This window comes from Elgaria multicarinata, chromosome 4, assembly GCF_023053635.1.
Source record: "Elgaria multicarinata webbii isolate HBS135686 ecotype San Diego chromosome 4, rElgMul1.1.pri, whole genome shotgun sequence".
Taxonomy (NCBI): Eukaryota; Metazoa; Chordata; class Lepidosauria; order Squamata; family Anguidae; genus Elgaria; species Elgaria multicarinata.
In genome coordinates, this window is record NC_086174.1 from 68,612,265 (window position 1) to 68,629,180 (window position 16,916).

At 41.3% G+C, this 16,916-nt stretch overlaps 1 protein-coding gene across 1 annotated transcript in view; it reads right to left on the bottom strand.

Moving 5' to 3' along the window:
• FNDC1 (fibronectin type III domain containing 1) overlaps nucleotides 1-16,916 on the bottom strand; it is a 133,519-nt gene that overhangs the window by 49,505 nt on the left and 67,098 nt on the right. Inside the window, exons 7-12 of the mRNA XM_063124489.1 lie at nucleotides 14,809-14,997; nucleotides 9,660-12,383; nucleotides 8,120-8,238; nucleotides 7,911-8,022; nucleotides 6,202-6,546; nucleotides 30-95 (exon numbers count right to left, since the gene is read on the bottom strand). Of these exons, the coding sequence (XP_062980559.1) occupies nucleotides 30-95; nucleotides 6,202-6,546; nucleotides 7,911-8,022; nucleotides 8,120-8,238; nucleotides 9,660-12,383; nucleotides 14,809-14,997 (3,555 nt within the window). The remainder of the gene's footprint in view (nucleotides 1-29; nucleotides 96-6,201; nucleotides 6,547-7,910; nucleotides 8,023-8,119; nucleotides 8,239-9,659; nucleotides 12,384-14,808; nucleotides 14,998-16,916) is intronic.

A 16,916-nucleotide genomic window follows, 5' to 3' on the forward strand; every position in this document is an offset into this window, starting at 1 on the left:
AAAAAAGGACTTTTACTATCCATCGGTACCTTCATCATATATCACATAGGATTCTGTAGTTCCTGCCACATCTGCATCAAGCCCTGAGAATGTACCTATGAAAGAAAGAAGATATTCGAACAATGAAACAGAGTTCTTTTTATCCTATGACTTTATTAACCAGTTTTAAAGCATCCACTTCAAGCTAATTACTTATATGGCAATGAGCCAAACAGAAACAATAATTCCATATGTTATGACTGCTTTTGAGGGTAGGGGAGGTTAAATAACAATCTGGAAGTTAGGGGGACAGCTACTGCAAAAAATTCAGATGTACACAGTTTGGTAAGCCTCTGGCATATGTCACATCAGATATCAAAGAAGTAGTTTAACCACATTTATCACATTATATCACATTTCATGGCTCAAATAATGGGCAACCTTTGGAAAGCATATGGATAGACACCTTTATGATGACATATAAATATATTCTCATGTGTAATCATTTCAACATATACATTTAGTATTACACACACACACACACACATACACAGAGGCACAGACGAGCCACTGTTCTGTTTATTATTTTTCCATAAACTGGCTCTCTCTCACGTCTTCCAGATTAATTTAAAAAGTCTCAAACTTAATTTCAGAATTGGCATGCACATTTTGCTGCAGTCTTTTGCATCTTTTCTTTTTAAACAGGCCACTGATGCATATCACACTCATTAAAACATTGCATTAGTAATCTGTAATGATGAAAGAATGTCATGAACTGAAAACTGCAAGAAATAGGGCACCTGGCACAATCAGAACATTTGGAAATCAGAAACAGATGGATTGCATTTTTAAAATATGGTAAGTGGTATAGAAAGCTATTCATTCATTCATTCATTCATTCATTAAATAAATCAGTGCTACTCGTCTTTGCAAACAAGACTGAGGAATTTGGAACCCACAAATGTGGGGGGGGGGATTTGGACATGGAGAATTTTGGAAACATTCCTACTGTTGAGATGCCCATCATTACAATAGGTAGGATGTGTGTATCGCAGCAATCCCATTGTCAGGGTGTATGGTAGATTTTGCTAACAATGTGCTGGGATAACTGCCAGCTGAGAACTGCTGGCTCAAAATTTTGGAGGGGGAAGGAAGTAAAAAGGGGACAACATTGCTCTCCCTTCTGCACCATTTTCTTCACTGTGGCCAATTTTTGCAGTAGTGGCAGTGAAAACTTCCCAATAGCGGACTTTTTATTTTTTCCCAAAGAGGCCCCCAGGAAATGAAACTTATCATGTAGCATCATTCCCAGATGGATTCTGGGAGTGGGGAAAATAGGTATCACCAGGAAGAGCTCTTCTTGCCACTGTTACCAGTAATCCTGCCCCCATTGCTCACTCATTTCATCCCCCAATTGAAAAATTGTCAAAATGACACCCTCCATTCAGTTACCTGCAAATGGGGCAGTGAAATAAGGGAGGCATTTCAGCTTGGCCCTGGGTTTTGCCCTCACGACAACACTGTCTCAAGTGCAGTGCTTTATTTTTCCCTCAGAAGTGGCACCCATTATTAACACGGAAGAGAGTAGAAGAGCAAAACCTGCGGTATTTCAGCGTTCCTTGCCCCATTAAGAATCAAACTTGCTCCTACCTGCATAGCCCCAGTTTATATTCTATTCCTTAGCCATCTTGGAGAGTGACAGAATATTGGGAACTGCCTTGTTAAATACATGCACTGCTTTAAAACTTGAATTATGTGTACTATTTTGTACAATTGTATAAAATATCAAATTTACACATCTGATTATAACAACCTAGTGTACTACCCTAATTCTTCGATTCTAAGACGCACTTTTTTCCCCATATAAACAACTTTAAAAATGGGGTGCATTTTAGAATCACAGGTATGTTTATTATTTCTTAGAATCAAAGCTTTTTTTCTGTTGGTGGTACTGAAATTAGTGTGCGTCTTACAATCAATGGCGTCTTAGAATCGAAGAAATACAGTACATCAGGTACCTTTCCATCTAGGGTTATCATATTACACATTTAAAGCCTCACATGGCAGCTCTTTATAAAACAAGCCATTCTGTCAATGGTTAGAAACATGGTAGCATTAATTTGATTCCTGGTAACGGTATGCGCCCAGCCGCTGAAGCTCCATTTTCAGGAGCAAGCGAGAAGATGCAAACAAAATCTGAACTGCAGCATCATTTCTGAGCATAACCAGTAATTTCTTCTCTGGTTATGCCCTTATTTTAGAGCTTAAAAAAGCACTTGAATAATATAACTGTAGTTTCCATGCCAAGGAAAACCGGGGTGGGGGTAGGGAATAGGAAAATGGTTCATTCTTCTACAAAAGCATTGCCAGAATTTCTTAAGAGCATATTAACCACATAATTTTAATTTGATATCCACCCACTGACTTTGCATCCACCCACCAGGCTTAAAGGAGATATATTGGGCATCCCAATGAATTCTGCATGCACTGAACGCAGCTAATTCACACAAAAAATTAGCTTTACCAAGCTACTTTTTTAAAAAAAATCATAGCCCAGGAAATTACTGAAGCTCATAGATGCAGAAAATATGGAAAGATTGGTCTTTTAATGCTTTCAAGCTTATTACGGTTCTTCAAGTTTATAGGCCTATATTTTCCAGTAATGTGATAGCAGCAGTTATAAAAGTGGCTTTTAATGGCTTTGTTGACTATAGTTCTTCAAAAGAAGTTGAGCTGTCTGGAGTTTCAGTGCCACATAAGCTTGGGTTCGTTGTGTATTCTTGGGCTGTAAAACAGAACAATATCTGGTAAACATATCTTTATAAATCCCGAGGAGGAAATTGGACCAAAGGTTTAGTAGAACCCACAGCAGCATTTCTTTCACACCACATTTTCTTGAGCCTGTTTGGAAACAGACAATATGTTGGATTCCTGAGAAATAACAGTGCATTCAGCTGAATATGCCACTGGGTTTTTCCATCATGAGAGAACGTTCCGGAACGTCCTTGGTAAGCGCATATTTACTGGTTTGGGTAGCAATATGTGTAAAGTAAATCTATTATCTGTCCTTAGATGTCACTAAGCAGTTGTCGCATCAGTCTCCTTCTTACAGTGCTCTCCCCATTCCATGGGCTGTTTTACTGCTTTTGTCAGCATAGTTCAGAATTGCTCATATATTAATTCTCCAAGGCACTCAAGGTGGAGTTGCAGTCACTCAGGCATCTCAGTGTGTAAGTAGCAAAAACACAGCAGGCACCATCCACATTTCCATCTGAATTACTGGCAGAGGAGCCCTCGAAATCTTGGATGTTTCGAACAGGGACAGCTGTTTTTATGCAGTGCATCACCCCTCTCCAGATCTGTTTGTCTCCAGGAATGATATTGTGTGAAGTGCAATGGTAGGGCCAGCCCAGCTGGAGAAGTGGTAGCTGGAAAGAAGAGACAGAGAGATCAACTTTCAAAATATTACTTAGGCAGATATCCTAAGCAGATGCATATCCTAAGTAAGACATCTTTGCAGGCAGATTCATTCATGTTACTTTAAGGGATAGCTCTACATGGGTTTATGTTCTCTCTCTCTCTCTCTCATATACATACATGAGCCCAGAGTAGCCCCCAACCATGAAATACATGTGGAAGACACCTCTCTGATATTGGAGGTCCATGTTTGCCTCAGAGCTCATACAGAGCTTGAGATCAGCATCACTGATAAAAGAGAGGAAACACAAGATTTGACTGATAGGTATCATTCACCAATGCTGAAAACTCCAAGCGCTCTATGATGCCCTTATTAATCAGTTCCAATATTGTTACATAACTAGCTCTATGCTTTGTATATTATAAATATATTTCCTATACTGTTGAAAAACACTACCAATTACTTCCAAGTAAGCACAATCAGATATATGTTTTCAGAAAAAAGGGGGCCTCTGGGTAGTATCCAATGGTACTCCTACACAGAGTAGACCCACTGAAGTGAATGGGCTTAATCTAAATAGAACTACCATTGAATACTGGCATCAGATACAGTATACACATTAGAGACTGAAATGTGTGTTCACTGTTTTAAAAAGTTTTTAAAAATCGTAAATGATGGTGAGAATCCATCAGAGCTAAGAAATACTTTTTGACCCAGTATTTCCATCTTATCCTTCTTAGTCCTCATACAAGCATAGTTGACTTGAATTATAATGTTCATTCCACTAATGATGGTGATAAGTTTGTTCTTCATACTTAGTGTAGCAGGGCCAGAAGTCATCAACTGCTTCATAAAAGCAGTCCTAACAACATTACTACTACTGCTACTACTACTACTGCCTGCAATCCAGAGAAATACATGGGCAGATCAGTGCATGCAACCACACATTTTTCCTGATGTTGTCTAGGAAATGCCCATTGAATTATGTAACATGATGAATCCATAGGAAAGTTTCAAATGAAATTTGCAATACAGCATAGAGGGGGCCCTCCTTAAAAAAAATTAGGGGAAAGCCATTGAAAGTGCATAAATGGGTTCATTGGACCACAGCCAATAATATTAATAAACAATAGGAATTCTATTAAAAAATATAAACTCAAATACAGATTACTCACTTAGTAAATTTTTGGAGAGAGGAAAGCACTGTTCATCTCCTGCTAGTTTTTTTTTTTTTTTAATGAAATTCTGGTCAGCTGCCCAGTCCTTTCATTCCAGCCTCTTCTTTCCTGCCCTACATGCTCTTGATTCCACTCTTCTTACTTGAGACTATATCCATTTAGTGGCCAATCTTGTAGATAATGTCTGATGTTTCGTCATCTTGTTAAATGCAGGTAGTCATTTCATGACCCAATATTCCATGGTGAAGGTGTTGAAATTAGAAATGATGCAATACAAGTGTCAACAAGATAACGCACATTCAGGAAAAGATGTAACATCTGGCCAACACAGAGGTTAAACAAGGCACCCACAATGAGTCCCATTTATGAAGTTGTAACTTGGTACATACAATCACTTGGTAAGTCAGTTGTCTGTACTGACTTGCCAAATAATGAGGAAAATTTTCCCTCACTTGTAAATGTAGGAAAGCATTCACCTTACCATTTGACAAGTGGTTACACACACCCTGTGGTAAACTTGCCCCTTGTATCCATTCCATGCCAGACAAAGGAATAACATTTTTGAAGTGGCATTACACATTATGGTGATGGTAACATTATGGATCGTTCAAGTGGCCTCCATAAGATAAATGTAATGTTTGGACCAAGTCTTTTCCCTATTGCCTATCAATAGAACATCTGACAAGCTTGTGTGGCATATTTACACACACACACACAGGCCCTTTCTATACCATACAGGTGTAGAGGGAGGGAGGGAGGGTGGCGATCCCAGACTTACCTCCTGCCAGGATCATCCCCCGTGTCCACATGGCCATTGCGATGTCCAGGATGGGAGGAAGGACGTTGTGCGAGTGGAGGCGGACATTGTTTTTAAAGGTACAGGAGCTGGAGTGCACTCGCGCGCTAGCGAAAGGTAACTGAAAAAACAAACATTCCCGCTCCCCCCCCCCCGATTCCTCCCGGCCCGGCTCCTTCCCTCTACGGCTCCCCACTACTCGCAGGGAGGAGGGCAGAAGCCGGGATGGGCGGCCACACACCTCCCATGGTCTTGGGATGATCCCGAGACCATGGGAGGAATCAGGTTTTCCCAGGGATTATTTTTCCCTGGGAAAACCCGTGCTCGTCCCTCTTGCCCCTGGTAGTCCCTGTGCATCATTTGAATGCACAGGGACTCGGCCATGACCAGCCCACATTTTCGGGCTGGTGTAGAAACAGCCACGTACACACATACACACACCATTGCTAATAAAATGCAAGGATATTATTTAACACGGAAATGAGATGATTTGCACAATTAAGGGTTCCTGGTTCCAAAGAACAACATGCAAAATCCATGCTTTAACATCTGTATCTGCCTGTTTTGGCAAACTCAAACAACCCAACAATTCACCACTACAACAGAAACCATACACAGGTGTGAAAGAACAGGGTCATGCCTCTACTTCTTGCTTTCTCCATGACCAGAATTATTTTGAGGCATCTGTAACCTGACTCTTACCTACTTTTTCTGCACTGTGACTGGAAATATTTATTGAAACACAAATGCCTTTTCCTCATAGCACAACTTGCTATCTATTGGTGTTTAGCAAGATACCACTGACGTTTAGCTAGCATAAAAGATGGTACCTTCGGAATTGCATTCAGGCAGACCATCAAGGCCTAATACAAGATTTCCCTCTTCATTGTACTCTGCATAGGTGCCAGGGGGACAGGTAGGCAGTGGCTTCTCAGTTGGTGGCTCAGTAGTTGTTGGTTCAGGAGTAGTAGTAGTAGTGGCAGTAGTAGTAGTGGTAGTAGTAGTAGTAGTTGTGGGAGGAATGGTTGATTTTTTAACCATTTCAAGGCCTATTAATGGCTTTCCTCCAAGACTTATGATTGGTTTATCTTGTGCATTTGCTACGGGCTTGCTAAATCTTCCATGTCCGAACAAAGGCAAACCATCTGGACTTATAATTGGAGCTCCTTTAGAATCTGAAAGATCACAGTAAGATGAAATTTATTTCAAATACAGTTAATACCATAAGGTGTTCCTTCAAGAACCCCGAAGAACTATGCTAAAGGGGGTGGGGTAGATTGTCAGGAAAACAATATACACTTCCACAATCTAGCAAGTTGTAGAGGCTCTTCCCACCTTCAATATATATCCAGCTTCTTTAGGAATCATTTCCAATATTGTATTTCTTAAGTCCATAAAGTATGTGTACAAAATTCTTGCTTCCACAATAATATTCTTTACCACTACCTCTAAATATATTCACTTGTCTTAGACAGGATTACCGAATATGTTACTTTTGGCCAACAGAAAACAAAAACACTTGGCAATTCTTTTGACTACGGGAAAGACTGGGTAGGATGTTATTGTGATCGTGTGCTCAAAGGAGCAACCACTTGCAGCACAGGCTTTGGTGCTTCTAAAACTAATCTGAAATGTGCAGAACTGATCGTTTCCCAAATGAGGCAGGTGAGTGGAGCTCACAGAAGGGTTTCCACTGTGTTTCTGGGGTTATTTTCAGAAGTATAAAAGCCCCATTGCACAAGCAGTCCCAGTGGAGACAAAGTGGCCCCATTGGAGACTGCTCAAAGTTTCTAGTCAGGAGAGATACAGTAAATCTCCAAATATACAAATTTAGTTCAGGATAAAAATATGATCTACAAGGACCAAGGTAGCAAAAAGTCCTTTCAGTATGTGTATGCAAGAGCCATCCCCAATCCTTTCCCATCTCTGCTCAGTTCTGTGGGAGCCAGTAGATTTGCAAGGTGCCACTGATGCCAAACAAATGATGGCAGCTATTGCCAACAGGGCCAGGAGTGTCCCAGAACTATTGCCAATGCCAGTGGAATACATCATACCTGCTAGTCCAGCCCAATGCCATGTTCCATTTACTCCCTGGCACAGGAGGTGAAATATTCCATTTTAACAAACTGTTAAACTTGGTATCTAGAGAATAGTACACAGACAACCCAAATGCCCCATTCCCTGATAGCTTTCTGGTGTGTATTTTGCTTAGCCAATGAGCTTTCTTCAACTCACAGAGAGAAAGGGGTAAAGTAACCAATCAGATCCTTTTGCCTAAAGAACCCTCCACATTTGGTCCCAAAGTTCAGATTCTTGTTGTTAACCAAAAATACATTATTATTATGATTATGATTATGTACACTGATGGTGCTATATAAATAATAATTATAATAATAATAATAATAATAATAATAATAATAATAATAATAATATTTTACAGGATTTTTATACTTCTCATTAACAAAGAATTCTCTGGGCAGTTTATCAAAAACTAAAAAATTAAGACATAAAATATGAAAATACAAAACACAAAGCATACCAACAACAGTACGGCCATCTCCTCCTAATTTTACTCTGAGAGGCTTTCCTTGTGAATCTTGGAGGTGCCTTCCTTCAACATTCAGCACCAGTCCTCGGTCAAGATCTACAATCTAAAAGCAACATGTAGATTGAAAGGCTCTCCAACATGAAAGAATATAAAATATATATCTTACAAGTATTTTATATTTTCAAATAAGTTCACCCTACCCACTTTATTCCTTGTGGACCATTTATTATTTTCTGTCCATTTCGTTTTCCATTATTACCGGGAGCTATTTTATTATTTAGATCTGGTTTTGTTGTTAAATTGGGTCGGCCACCATTACCTGAAATATACAAGGCACAAAATAGGTGGGATTTATCAACTTGTCCATTCAGTGAAATTACAGTTTACAACATTCACAAGTCCAAATATTTTTAATATGATGCAAAGCATGTTAAAACCAACTTCTTGTGATTCTTTGACGATGTTGCTTGAATTCAGCAGGGGGTTGGACTCGATGGCCTTATAGGCCCCTTCCAACTCTTCTATTCTATGATTCTATTAATTAGATTAGTTCAATTACATTGTGGGAATAAAGTAGTCATATATCAAGCACATTAGCACAAAATGGGCAGTATCCAATGCTGCCCATGCACTAGCAGGACCCACTTCTATCACAAGAGAAAGCTAGTGCATCTTGCAGCAATCAGAAATGAATGAAATGCTAGTTTCTAGAATGGGGCAGGTTACAGAGCTTGCGGAGGGATTTGTCCCATTCTGAAAATGCGCATTTCCACTCGTTTGTGGGATTACTGTCAAAAGAAGCAGTAGTTCCTGTTGCACCAGCACTGGGTTCCATACTGGATTCGCATGGTACCTAATAAATAAACTTTCTTCAATTGGTCTGTCAGGTTATACAGTGAGAGAGACACCTAATTGTGTACATATTTTAATTTTGTAAACCATCTTGAGTCCCAGTACTGGGGAAAAGGCGGGATATAATAATAATAATAACAACAACAACAACAACAACAACGAAGAAATTACTGAATAGCTACTCACAAATGGTCAGAGCTATCTCATATTTGGTTCAATTATATAACTTTCTTCAGTGATTCTTAGATACTAGATAAGAACCCATGAGTGAAGCATTATGAGAGTGACAGGGTTCACACAACATACTAAACCATGCTCGGTGGTTGAGTGTGGGTTGTTGTTGAACTGTAGGTTCTTTATTGAATCATGGGCTAGCGTGTTGTTTGAACCCAAGACATTCTCAGGGGGCTGGCTTTTTAACCATGCAGTGTGGCTTATTTTTCTCAAACAAGCTACGTTCAGATCCTATGGTTTGTCGTTGGGTTGTTCAGGCTTAGGGTTAATAGGCCACTCTGCAGAAAATGTCCTGGGCTAAGACAACACACTAACTCACAGTTCAACCAACAACCCACTCTCAACCACTGAGTGTGGGTTAGTGTGTTGTGTCAACAGCCCCAGTTGCTAGCAGTTAAGATTGGAGGGGCAGGGGATGCTGCTGCAAGGAATTAAAGTGACATGCAACTCTTTGTGAAGTAACAGAATTGACAGATGGTTCCAGAAGAAACCAGTTGCCAGTGATGGGGTCCTTTTCACACAACACTTGAAAACATCTTTCAAAAAAAGTATTTTCTTTGCAAACCAGCTAGAGTGGATGAAACATCCAGATAACACACATTGATAAAACAACAACAACAACAACAACAACAACAACAACAACAACAACATTACCTTGTCTGTGAGGAAGCCTAAGATGCTGTCGTTGGGAAGGGTTTAATAATCTTGAATGTTGTTTTCGTTGATTTGGGGACACTGAGGGAGGGGCTGAAGAATGTGTTGGAGGAGCAGAATGAGTGGGATGAACCTGAGAAGATACAGAAGTAGATCCAGAAGAGCGTGAAAAAGCCCTGTTGACTTTAGGCAAGGAATTAAGTTTGTTAGGAGACTGGGAAGACCTGGATGTTAAAGATGTAGATCTACTCAATGGTGCAGCATTTGAGGTTTTGGAAGTGGGGTGTTCCTCCTCCTCTTGCTTGAATTCTTCCTCATCAAAATATTTTGTTTTGTGAGGCAAAACAGGACTCTTATCCTTAGCAACATTATTATTTAGTTTTTTATTGCCTACAGAAATTGAGGTAGATGGCCGCCTTGCTGCCGAAGACAATGTGGGAGTTTCCTCTGTTTCCAGCAGATCATAGTCTTCATAGTCATCATCATCATTACTGCTTGAAAGTGACTGACGCGTTTTAGAGGAAGATGTTTTTGGAGCAAGTTCAACTTTTGTTGGAGTTGGCTGGACGAGTCCATATTTTTTGTCTGCCCGGGAAGCTTTCCTAATAGGGACCCTGGACCCAGATGGATAACGGGGCACTGAAGGATGAGTTTGCCTCAGAGAAGTTGAGGATGACTTTGAAGATAAAGAAGTTTCTCTGCTATATTGATGTTCTTTGACTATGTCTTTTGGAGAGATAGATGTTGGCTGAACATATTTGGATTGATGGGATGATGCAGGCAATTTATATGCATCAGATGTATCTTCACTAGAAGTAATTGTCTTTGACCCAGTATATTTTGAGGAATGGCTGGTCTCTGGATGGACAGTTTTACGAGATAATGCATGAGAACTTCCTATTAATGTTTTTTTAGACAAAGGTAAAGTTTGTTTTGACTTGGATGTATCTTTGCTCTCAATATCAACAGGCTGATATCTAGAAGCAGGAGACTGTAGAGGAGATGATTTTTCCACAGTTGTCCTTGATACAGAGTCAGTAGACGGGGATGAGCCCCTTGACCTTGAACTCTGACCATTTGTTAACCGATGAGAAACACTAGGATGATGGTTTATGTGCCCAGTTAATGAAGGAGATTGGCCAGATACTGAAGGCTGTGCATCAGAGTGTTTAAGTGAGGAATCTGTACCTGTAGATTCGCTTTCTCTACTATAGCTTTTTGTGGGATTATATTTGTCAGTGGGCAGAGCTCTGTGATGAGTCTTAGATTCAGCCAGAGGACTCCTTCTTCGAGAATAGTCCACTGATTGGTTGGAAAAGGATGGTGAATAACCATGGGGACGAGTTGATGGTAGAGGACTTTCATCTTCATCCTCTGGTGTTAAACGAGGTTGCATCCTCACATCATGAACATTACCGGCTTTGTTTGCAAATCTGTTTGTAGTAAGAGCTGATCTATATTTGAACAAATCAAAGCGTTCCGATACAGTCTGACCTGAAGAGGACCTAGAATTGGATCTAGAGGATGGTGACTCTCGTCTGTTCTCTTCATCTTCTCTTTCACTGTTTTCACTGTCATTATCATCAGCATCAGCTCTTCCATCAGGCTTACGTTTAGCAGAAGGTGAACCATGCGAATGAGGTAAAGTATGGGTAGCAGCAGCAGAAACAGCGGAGGTGGCTATTCTTGGATCTCGTAACGCTTGGCGATTGGAATGCAAGAGAGGCCTTGTTTGCACAGATGGAGATGAACCACCCTGAGGAGGAGAAGGCCTGGACCTTGGCTTTTGTTCTCTTCTTTCTGTTTCTCTACTCTTGTGAGTATCAAGAGTATCACTAGTATCAGAGGGAACTAGTTTATAAGAGGGATGGTGTGAATGACTATGAGAATTTGTAGCTGCAGATGACATAGGAGACTTAACTGATACAGAAGAGGTGAGCAATTTGTTGGGAGAACTCTGAACTACCTTCCGAGATGCAGAAGGCTGCTGATTTGAATGTAACATTGAACGACGGTCTTCTGGCGTTTTAGAGAACACTATTGGCTTTTCCTCCACACTATCAACTTGATCATTACTTTCATTATCAACAGGCAGAATATCTAAACTGTCTTCAGAGGAAGAAGGAAGGTCAGACTTGTCCTGTCTTAGATTCTTTGTTTCATTTTCTGTATTTTTACCAATGGAAGATGATGAAGAGTGGGAGGAGGAAGAGGAGGAGGAGGAAGAGGAGGAGGAGGAAGAGAGTAATGGCCTATGCTTTTCAGTGGTTGTTTGCCCTGTCCTTACTGGTGTGCGTGTCCTAAGAGGTGTTTTACCTGAAGAACTGACAGTGTGTGATGGTTTCATAGGGGAGTGGGATTTAGCACTGCTCTTAACATCCTGAGTTTTTGGCTGTACTGTTGGTGTCTCTCTGGAGGAACTATGGCCAACAGTGTCTATTGTGGAATGAGAATCTGCTTTCAGTTCTGCTCCCTTTCTAGAAGATAGGTTGGGTTTGGGGAGAGCTCTACTACCAGTTAGTAGTTTATTCTTGATATCAGAAACAGGATTGTTTGAATCTCTGCCACTAGGGAAACTGGATGGATGAACAGAAGTATGCTTAGAGGAAGAGGATGGTGAAAGACTTTGAGACACAGAAGAAGGCACAGTTTTTCCAGATGTTTTAGGTTCCAAATCCTCTTCAATACTTGTTTGTTGATCAACCTTTGATTCATCTGTATTGGCTACAACAAAATGGGGGAGGAGAGATTAACACAGAAATTTAGGGAAGTAAACAGCAATTACAAGAAAAAAAGAGTTTGCCTAATGCTTTATTATGGCAATGATAAAATATTCATTGTCCTTATATTGAATCTACAATCCTTGTTCATGGAGACATGAACTTGAAGTTCAAATGAATATTCACAAATATTCAACATATGATCATTTTTAAATAAGAAACTATGAATTTGAATTTTGAATGTGGAAGTTGAACTCAACATATGAGCGCTTAAGACTTACAGACTTTTAAAAATTGTTTTGATTTTGGCAGGAATCAGCTATGAAATGTAATAAGCAGTCTATTGCTTATTAGCTATCAGATGGTCACAGGAACTAAATAACATTGCATGATAACTATAAAATGCTATCAAATATCAAAGTCAAATATCACTGGATGTCAAACACAGACATCAGATATTTGGGGAAGATATTCAAACATTCAGGGACTGTCTGCCAACAAAAATCACAGTAGAGAATTTTGAGGAGAGCTTTTGGAAGCAAATTCATTTCAGTTCTACACTGAATCTTTTTCTGTTTTGTGCAATGTTTAAATTAGGGATGTGCTCCGCTTCTAATCGGACCGGAGAAGCAGTAGCGGAGCGGGGGGCTTCGCCTGCCCTTAAGGCGGAGGCGAAGAGGATTGGGGGGCCGGTGGAGCGTGGCGAAGAGGATCAAGGTGAAGGCGGAAAGGTAAGTGGGGTTTACCGGGCCCTGCCGCTGTAGCCCATGCGGCGACGGCAGCAGGGCCCGGTGACGACCCCCGCCCTCCTCTCCCTTACCTGCCTCCGTCCGCGGTCCGTCAGCGTCTCCAATTGAGCCCGTGGTTCCGGCCCAGACTTCCTGGTGGAACCACGGGCTCAATTGAAGACGGCGACGGACCACGGACGGAGGCAGGTAAGGCCCCCCTCCTCCTTACCGAGCTCTGCCACCGTCGCTGCATGGGCGGCGATGGCGGTAGGGCCCGGTAACCCCCCCTATGGGGGGGACCGGAGCTCCGATCCAGATCCGGAGCTCCGAGCGGAGCGGAGTGGGCACAGGCAGAGTGGGGGCGGGGCGGAGCGGGCCAATCCGAAAATGGCGGATCTTAAAGTGAAGCGGAGTGGGGGATCCGTGCACACCCCTAGTTTAAATGGTGCATATATCTATTATTAAAGAGAACATAGCAATTTCTGTTATGTTTATTTTAAAAGGGGAAAAAATAAAAGCCTACAGCAGCCTTCCCCAACCTGCTATTCTCCAGATGTGCTGAACTACAACTCCTGGAACTAACCGGGAGAGGCTAGATGTACTCCAACACATCTGGTGGGCACCAGGTTGGGGAAGGCTGGCCTCCAGGATCTAGGAAAGAGGATCACCCCTTAAAACTAACTCCAACTCCTGCAGCAGCTCATTCCTAAGCATGAAACAAGGGCAATAGACACATCATGTTATTATTATTTATTTATATAGCACCATCAATATACTGTTCTGATACTACAGGCACAAGAACAGAGGTGGGGAACCTTTCTTCTGTTGAGGTCCACATTCCCTCAGGATTAATCTGTCGGGGGCCACATGCCAGCAGTGGGAAGGGCTAAAATGAGTAGTGGGTGGGCCCAGAGCCAAAAGTAGTCAACCCATTTTCTCTCTTTCTGCCACCCTCTTTTCTCTATCTCATTCTTCCTTCCCCTTTTCTCACTTTCTCTCACCTCCTCACCTGAGTGTCATGACCCCTGGTTTTGAGGCTCCCCACTACCCTGAGGAGGATTCTGATTCAGATAGGTCCCTGGTTGCCCCACATCAGGGGAAACCCTGAAACCTCCTCTTCTATACTTCTCCAGCTGGAGGACATAGCTCTCCCTTGCAGCTTCTCTTGTCCTTCAGCCATGCAGGAGAATGAGAATGCAGAAACAGAGAGCACCCATTTAAGAACTGTAGTCAGCATCCAGCAGGAGTGGAGCCACTGAAAGATCTGAATTAAGGCCTCAGTTGGCTGCAGTCCTTTGCTGGGACAGCAGCGATTTAAGGGAGACTACACACACTAGTACCTCATACAGGGCATACTCCAAGGTCCTGCCTTGACTCCTGTCATAGTTAGCATGACCCAGAACAAACAGTGAGCATCCCTGTGCAGTCCACTTCTCTTGGGCCACATGTCTAGCCAGGACACAGAGTTCTGTTCTGATCACATGCAGGGGTGTTGAAATCAGGCTGAGGCCTAGAGTTATCCACCACTGTGCATAGAGGATTGCCCCCCCACACATCCTAAAACGAGCGCTCACACCTATGCTAAAGAATCCTTGAAATGGAAATACACCATTCCAAAGCAATCCAATGGTATTAATGGAATACAGTGAAACATAGCAAAGAGGAGATAGGGAGGTTGAAAAAGGAAGACACCATGCTTACTTGCTGGCAGGACAACACTGAAGGCTTTAGACTGAGGCCCTTGGCCCCTCCTGTTTGCTGCACGAATTTTGAAAATATAGCGCTCGCCAGGCTGCAGGCCATCCACCATGGCGGACGTCGTGTCTCCCGAGTAGGAAATGGACTTTGCTCCGAAGGGCTTGAGAGCGGGGGCGTATGAAAGAATGTATTCTGAAATGATTTGGCAGACGGTTGGAAGGAGGAAACTGAAAACAATCCTGTTTCCAGCGGACAGACTGTATGGGTAGGATGAATTAGAACGTGCATTACTAAAATTAATATGCTGGCAATGCACGTCAAGTCAATATCTGGGGTGTAAAAGACATTATATATACTGTAAGTTGAACAAATATTTAGTAAGCCCTTTAAGATACAAATGTCCAATATTTAAATGAATACCCCAGACTCTATCACCCAGTATGTTCAGTATGTTCCACTATATCCTACTATCACTACTTTAGACATCAATCATTTTTGCATATACGTAAGCAGAATGAATAAGCTGTTTATTAGAAAACCCAAAAACTGAGCAGTCCATAGCTCTACTGCTAAGGTACCATGAGATACCACATGGCAGTTGACATCACCTTAGTAACTATGATTCTCAGAACCAGTTTACATGCAACATTCCCAGCTACAAGAGACAGGCCTAAGCTAGACATAAGGTTTTATCCCAGGGTTATCCCGGAGTCGTCCCTGCCTGCTCCCAGGATTCCCTGTGTGTTATTTACATGAACAGGGATGACCCCGGGACAATACTGGGATAAACCTTAGGTCTAACTAAGGCCACAGTCTCCTACTCTGCCCTCCCCTTCTCCTCCTGAATGCTAGCTCTGACATGTATATCCTGGTTTGTTTTAAGCAGAATTCCCCATTCCATCTGATATGGGCAAATCTGCTTTAATGTAAGTTTACTAACCAGGATATCAAGCCAGGATCTCGAAACCAACATCAAGCCAGCATTTCTTATTTCATTTGAAAATGGAGAACTCTGGATTAAACAAACCAGAGAAGAAGGCAGGGAAGAGACAAACACCCTAAACTGTCAAGAAATACTTTTGTAAGCCGCCGTGAGAGCCTTTTTTGGCTGAATGGCGGCATAAAAATCCTTAAATAAATAAAAAAAAAAATAAAAAAATGTAAAAGGGCTGACCAAGGAGGAGTCCATGACATTTCATCTATTCATATATTGGCCACCTTTTTACATTGAGCTTATAGCAGTGAAGTAAATGCAGCATTGCTCATTTCTGCACCACTGAGGTAAGGCGACATGCAGCCGGTGATATGGAAGCAGCCCATATCATGGCTCCTCCCCATGCCAGCATCACCCCTCTCAAAAACTGGGATACAGCTGGTATGAGAAGACAAGATGTGGGCTTCTCCCCCATGGCCTATAGTTGTCCAAGCAGCATGGAGAAGGAACAATACTGCAATAGCTCCAACACTGTTACTGTAATGTAAGCAGGGGGCTTATTAGGCATTTAATACAAAATAACATGCAAACATAATTTTATGAAACATTCAAACATAGGACATACTTGGGTTACATCTAGAATTCCCCAAAGAGTTAATATATGCTATGTTTATATATGCCTATGGTATTTTGTATATAGGCAGCATATAAATTGATTATTATTATTATTATTATTATTATAGCACTTGTAAAGTGCTATACATGAGATAAAATAAGTCAATGAATTTACAAAAATGGAATAAATATAATAATTCTAATAAAAGATCTAACTGAAATTAAAAGAATATAACAATAAAACCTTAAAAGCCCATATAAAATATGTCACGACCACCACAAAAACCATCAGCATGTTTTATCTCAGAAACAGCCTGAGATAAAAACGATCTTAAGGTTTGAGATGTCTGTTTCGTAAAGCCCTAGCATGGCACCATAAATATTAATTGTTAAAGTACCTGTCAAACCAGGTTTTAAAAATTGTTTGGGGACTAGTTCACCTAAACACAAAAATAGTGCATGTTCGAAATATTTAAAAAAAATGCACGTAAAAACTGGAAAGACTGTAAGGGGAAAGAGTTCTCTTTAGATGTTGGGTTTTTTTCATGCAGGACATTTTTCC